The 6556-nt window shown below is 38.9% G+C and overlaps 1 protein-coding gene across 1 annotated transcript; it reads right to left on the bottom strand.

Moving 5' to 3' along the window:
• Nucleotides 1-1422: 1422 nt before the first annotated feature.
• On the bottom strand, nucleotides 1423-5586 carry nat9 (N-acetyltransferase 9 (GCN5-related, putative)). The gene is made up of 6 exons (XM_037691169.1): nucleotides 5427-5586; nucleotides 3650-3759; nucleotides 3328-3468; nucleotides 3169-3228; nucleotides 1730-1824; nucleotides 1423-1645 (listed from the first exon to the last, which is right to left on the bottom strand). The coding sequence occupies exons 1-6, from the start codon at nucleotides 5501-5503 to the stop codon at nucleotides 1496-1498; spliced, it is 633 nt and encodes a 210-aa protein (XP_037547097.1). The 5' UTR covers nucleotides 5504-5586; the 3' UTR covers nucleotides 1423-1495.
• Between the last annotated feature and the right edge of the window lie 970 nt (nucleotides 5587-6556).

The following is a 6556-nucleotide window of genomic DNA, read 5'->3' as shown; positions in this document are numbered from 1 at the left end:
ACAGAAATCTCTGCTAACTTTTGTTGAAAAGCATTTCCTGACGACTTCTGTTTGTGATTTTGTCTGTGCGTTTGCAGAAACATTACTCAGATTTTCATACATTTCCTAAAAGGTAGTTTTAAGAATCACAAATAACTGGACTAAATATACCTGTAAGATGTTTTATTCATTAAAAAAAAAAAGATCTGATGTTGCCAAACTGAGTGGCAAAAGTTTGGTTGCTACATAAATCGCAAATATACATAAAAGCGTGATCATCAAAACGTAAGGTCAAAACACTTTGATGCACAAAGACCCTAAAGCAAAACAACAACAACAAAAAATGTAGAAACGTTTCGTCTTTCATCTGAAAGACTTCCTCAGTCTGAGGTGCTGTATTCAGCTCAGTCTTATAAATAGCACCTTCTCAGAGTGGACCAACCAGTTTGCTGCTGACAACCAAAACCAGCTGCTCACATGGTCAAGAAGGACCATCAGCCTAACAAAGGATCATTAGCACACTGATGGCTGTTTACTATTCACAGAGGGCTGAGTGATACTAGCAATCACAGCATTGTAAGAGGGGGACAGTTGAACCCGGAGGCCTCCACCCCTGTTTAATGATGGACGATTTCTTTTCACAAAGATGGCCTCCTTTACTCCTCTCTCAAACCATCGTTCCTCTCTGTCCAGGATGTGAACATCTTCATCCCTGAAAGAGTGACCGCTGGCCTGGACATGAGTGTAGACCGCAGAGTCCTGGCCTGATGATGTTGATCTTCTGTGCTGGTCCATCCTTTTGGCCAGTGGCTGTTTAGTTTCTCCGATGTAAGACTGATCACCCTCCTGACACTGAACAGCATACACAATATTACTCTGTTTGTCCCATAGACACATTTGTGTGATGGACAATGTACATTTTCTATTCATCATCAATGATGAAAGGATCCGTGAGTGAACTTATTCAATGAAACATGAGTGGCAGAAAAAAGCTTCACTGTTAGTTTGATTAAAAAAATAAATAAATAAATAAACAAAAGGACCAAAAATCTATTTGAGGCTGTTATAGCTCTGTGGTCAAAGCAGTCTGCTCCTCAGATAAATAGTGTTAACTTTTTATGTATATGTTTCTGTTTAGTGCCCTGAGATGACTTCTGTTGCGACTATATAAATAAACTGAATTGAATTGGTCAGTGCTGCGGTCCTGTAATCCTGAGGTTGCAGGTACGAGTCCAGGTTGCGTCAGGAATGGCACGCGAGGTAAAACAATTGCCAAATCTTGTGCGAGTTCACCTGCTGTGGCGACCGCTGCAGGAGGGAGCAGCCAAAAGAAAAACAACATATTGAAACAGTTTTATTTTGTAGATGTGTTAAAAGAGAAATATGCATTAATAAAATCTAAGTTAAATCTTCCAGCTGAAAGATTGTGCTCCAAGTTCCCCCTCATTTCCCCCACCTGAGAGCAGCCTGACCCGCTCCACGTCTTAAAGCCTTTAAGAGGTGAGGGAGCAGCATCTTACTGTGAAAACAGTTCGTGCCTGCTGCTGCACGTTTGTCTGTAGTCTCGCTCCTTCATGTAAACCACATCGTCCTGCAGCGTCGCCCGAACGGACTCGTCCACCGTCAGCTCAAGGGTCACCTCTCTGAACACGTCGCACACCGACACCTGCGCAGGACAGGCAGCACCGGTTGGGAATCACTATAAGCATCAGACCAGACCGCCTCACGCAAAGAGGTAGCGTCGTGTTACCTCGTTGAAGCGCAGCTTCTTGAACATGGCCACGCTGACCTGGTTGTCCAGACCTATTTTAGCTTGAAACTTTTTGATTCCGAGTTTGGCGACTCCTGGTGAAACACAGCGAATACAAAAACACACAAATTATACTTGACATGGAGTTTCCTCCACAGAGGCAGCACATGCTTGAAGGTAAATCTTTCCCCAGATTTTTTATTCCATTAGAAGCAACGTTTGAAGGTGGTTGTAGGTTTTGAGTTTTGAACATGAAAGTGACGCATCCGTCAGAGCCAGAACATTTTTATTACACAAAGAGAAAGTATTAGTAGATATTTAGAAAGATGACAATTCTTTCCGGACTGCGAGAGCAGCAGTCGCATCCGCCCTTCCGTCCGACAGATGCATACCAAAACCATTAACATAAACTGGAGGCTGTTTAAACAGACATCGTTTGTGGGATTGATAAAAACTCCAGTAAAATAAATATACGTCCGCTCCTGCTGCTCCGACGTGTCCACACATAAGTGCCTGAAGCCGGTGACGTCATCGAGTCAAAAGTTTGCTCGTTTTATAACTAATCAAAACTTAAAATGATTAAAAAAAAAAGAAATTGTTTGCACTTCCTTATAGAAAATAAAACAATTAAATGTGATATTTATCCAGAGCAGATAATAATAGAAAACTGATTCCTGGTTATGCCTCAGAGATTTTCATCATGACCTGTAAGTCTAATTATTATTTTCTGTAATGTTGTGATTTATGTGCATTGTAATACTGAAACTATATTTGAGACCTTATGTATTAATTTGCATATTCACAGCTCTTGCTGTGAGGCAATTTGTGTGGCAGCCATTACTTGCCTTGTGAACTCTGAGGAAGAATCATGGACATTTTTTTGTTGGGAAGAGACTTGTATTTATTTGTTTATGGACATTGAAGATACAGAGTTGAAACATGTTGATGTGGATACTGAAAAAATACAAAACTGAAAATGTTATTGTGTGGTTGGTCTTGTGTGAAAAAAGATGTTTGTCATTCTCAGTACCAAAGGTAGTGTATGGTCCTTGTGTGATGGGTTATATACATGTTAAAAAAACAAACCAAAAGGAAGGAACTCAGTCAAATCCTACTTGTCAGGAGGGATACTTCACTGGCACTCCTAAATAAAAATTCCCAAACATAGGAAGCCCTTTAAAACCGTCACAAGGTGATGATTTGAGAGTAACTTTTCCTATAATTGATCATTTTAGTTACCGTTTTCTGCATCAAGCTCATTCATATTTTTAATTGTGCCATTTTAGGTTATTAATTATAATTATAATTCCAGTGCCAAAGTTTAAGGTAAAAGACCAACACAAAGTGATTTAACCACTTTGCTACCTTTTCTAAATGATCAAATCTAGAATGTCAACATGCAACATTAACAAACATTACAAAATCCACTAATTCCTCACCGTAGCTCATCATCATGCTCGTCACCTCCTTCCCAACGCCCCTGCCTCTGTAACTCGGCTCTGTTAAAAAAAAATAATTAAAAAAGACGCCTCTCTGTTTGAGAACGTAAACAGATTTTAGATGGTTGACTAAACAAGCTTGAGAAAGTTTTCAGTCACCTGCTATCATGATCTCCAGCTCTGCTACAGACAGGTCTGTGGGGTCAGTCAGGAAGATGTTGACATCTCCCAGCATGCATTGCTCCTCCTCAACGCTGGGGTCCGCCCACCGCTGCTTGTCCAAGATGATAAACGTGCACTCTGGGATGTTAAGTGTTTAAAATCAAATGGTGGGATTAAACATGTTTCTAATCCTTTATGCAGTTTTGATTTTTTGACCTGGAACAATGCTGAAGATTTTTTTTTTTTGTTTGTGAAATACTGACTGATTCAGAGCATTTATAAGTATTTTTGTGTAAAGTGCAAACTGATGAGCACGTACTGTCGTTGTCGTCCCTCCAGCTCCTCTGCATGTCGTACTCTTGTTCCAGGCTGAGCGGCTCTGAAGCGGTCAGCTGCTGCAGTTCAGGAGACTTCATCCACTCGTGATACCTGCAGAAACCAGCAGAATGCACAACCTGCTCTTCAACACATTCAGGTGTAAAAGAACTTTATATAGTGTTGAACTTATAATTAACGTGCCTCAAAGAAACTGTGAAAAACTAAAACATCCTGTGCTTGAGCTGAAACGGACAACTTGGTGCTCCATAAAATAACATGTGTAAATGTAACCCACTTAAAAATAAACAAATACAAAATAAACGTGTGATATCAGAATCGTGGTGATTTTTAGTTTGGCTATTTGTTTCGTGGTCCGTAAAAAGCCATTCAAATGAAATTAAAATGTTTTTTCTTTAATTTATTGTGTGCAGAAAAGAAAGAAAAAAAAAACGCTTAAGCCTTTACAGAATATTTGAGCAGGTGGTGCCTCGGGTGGAGGAGATCCAGTATCTGGGCGTCTTGTTCACAAGTGATGGGAGATGGATCGACGGATCAGGAATGCGGACGACTGTGGTGAAGAAAGAGTCGAGTCGAAAGGCGACTCAGTTTACTCGTCTGTCTACGTTCCAACCCTCACCTGTGGTCATGAGGTTTGGATCATGACTGAAAGAAGGAGGTACAAGCTTCCAAGCAGATAGGGTGAGGAGCGCCGTCATCCAGGGGAGCTCAGAGTAGCGCCGCTGCTCCATCGCATCAGAGTCGATTTCGGTGGTTCGGGAATCTGATAAGGCTGCTTCTGGGCCTGTCCCACTGAGGAGAGACCCTGGAGAGGACCCAGAACTCAGTGGAGGGATTGTGTATCTTTGGACTGGGAACACCTTGACGAACTGGAGAGTGCCACTGGGAAGAGGGATGTCTGGTTTTCTCTCCTGGACCTGTTGTATCCGCAACTCAACCACAGAAAAGCTAATGATAGATTGGGGGAACATTTGAGCAACGTTCTCTCCTGTGCTGTTTGACTAAAAATTGATCTGTTTTAATTGTTTAAATTAGACTTGTGGCACGAGAAAATCACTTTGAGATAGAGCAAAATAAAAATAAAATAAAAATAGTTCTCTAAAAAATAAATGTATGACACAACTTTAAAAAAAAGTGCTAAAAAAATTACTAGTTTAAGCACAAAGACCAAACAGGAAATACATTTAAACATTTTTGTACTAAAATAATCATAAGAAAAACTTATCATGAGCAGCTTTCTATTGAGAATAGTTCATTAGTAGTTCACTACATTTCTGGGTGAAAACGATAGTATTTACAATAAAAGATTTTAGTAACAGGTTTATTTATGAATAGAAAAATAATAATTTAAAGAAGAGCTTGTGTTCAATGTTTTAACTGAACTGCATGCCAAAGAAATGATTGTCAACTTGAAACATTTTGATCATAGTCATTTTTTTAATTAAAAATTATTTACTAAATTTGACATGAGCTTTAATTTATATGAACATTTTAAGGTTTGTTTCGATAGTAGGGCAAAAAAAAAAAAGAATTTTTTGTTGTTGTTTTCATCCATATTAACACATTTTACTTTTATATTTACAAACTGTAACAGCTGAGCTCCAAACCCTTAAGCTGCAACACCAAGATAGCGTTTTTTTGTTCTTTTTATTAACAGAAATAACGTAGCAAATATATAAATATATATTAAAATAGCACATTAGCCTAAAACAAATAAAAGTGTAGATGAAAAAAGATGATCAGGACTATTTTAGAGTTACCTGGGTACGTGTTCTTCATTGTAAGGAACCAACACGACTTTCTGTCCCTCCAGTAAAGTATTCTCATTAATTTTCATGGTGGTAAACGAGATAAAATGTTAAAAACATGTGTCCAATCGTAAACACATTCTGAGACCAAACAGCTTCCTCCTATACTCGCTCTACGGCTCAAACTGCGGCTGCGCATTGAGGGCTAACGATGATTGGCGCCACCTTCTGGACAAAACTAGGAAGTGCAGAGAAAAGTCAAAGTGCTCTTTTCTTTTGACTGAGAATCTTCACCAGCATATTTTTTTTTCTGACTGCCAATTTATTTTTATTTTGTGCTTGTATGTGGTGTTCTGGGGACACCAAGAACAGAGAGAACAAAGAAAAAAAAACTTGAATACTAGGAACTAGGATAAATAAAACCACATGGTAATAATCATTTTACAGTTCTTAATGTGCACGCATAAAATCAGGCACCATGTCCAAACAGATTCCTAGACTATTTCTGGTATTCAAGATTGGCTTTCAACTCTAGTCTTTTGTTCCATCACACCTGATTTTTTATTGATGTTAATACAAAAACATATTTATAAATTAGTTTTATTCATATTTTACATTTAAGTAAAAGTTGTCTGCCTGAACAAAAGGATCATTAGACACAACTAACAAATGAACAGGCACTGATCATTTCCACTGATATTTCAACTCCAGTTTGTCGTCAACTCTAGTTAAAATAATGTCTATTCAACCTTGTAATGGGTCAATAGTGAACAATATTTTAACTTCCTGACACCATTTTTCAAATTTGGACCTGAGTGTTGAGACATGTGGAGACATGTCTTGACTCCTAACATCCCATGAACTGACACATTTTAATATTGCAGCAAGAATTTCTTGTTCAAGTTCAGAAGAAGTTGGTTTTCAAAGATTTTTGAAATCTGGCTCTTTTGGGAGAGAGAATCTGTCCTGTTGTACTGAGCAGTCTTTCAATAAGGCCATGGGTGCAGCATATCTTCTGGGTGACTCGCTTGCGGTGGAATACATTTTGGGTGTGTTAGTGGTGCTGCGGGTGCACCCAGCTCAGTGACATAATAGAATATACTGTATGTCATTGACCCAGTTCTTCTTGAAGGCGGGCCTAA

This window comes from Nematolebias whitei, chromosome 17 (genome assembly GCF_014905685.2).
Source record: "Nematolebias whitei isolate Nwh7 chromosome 17, NemWhi1, whole genome shotgun sequence".
Classification (NCBI taxonomy): Eukaryota; Metazoa; Chordata; class Actinopteri; order Cyprinodontiformes; family Rivulidae; genus Nematolebias; species Nematolebias whitei.
The sequence above is the reverse complement of the archived record's forward strand: the minus strand, read 5'-3'. Positions and strand labels throughout refer to the sequence as shown.

Excerpts from the sequence above, each read along its gene's own strand:
- nat9 (XM_037691169.1), bottom strand. The coding sequence starts at position 5,503 with ATGAAAATTAATGAGAATACTTTACTGGAGGGACAGAAAGTCGTGTTG. Across the intron at positions 3,760-5,426 it reads AATGAAGAACACGTACCCAG|GTATCACGAGTGGATGAAGT; the intron begins GTAACTCTAAAA and ends TGGTTTCTGCAG. Across the intron at positions 3,229-3,327 it reads GCTGGAGATCATGATAGCAG|AGCCGAGTTACAGAGGCAGG; the intron begins GTGACTGAAAAC and ends TTTTTTTAACAG.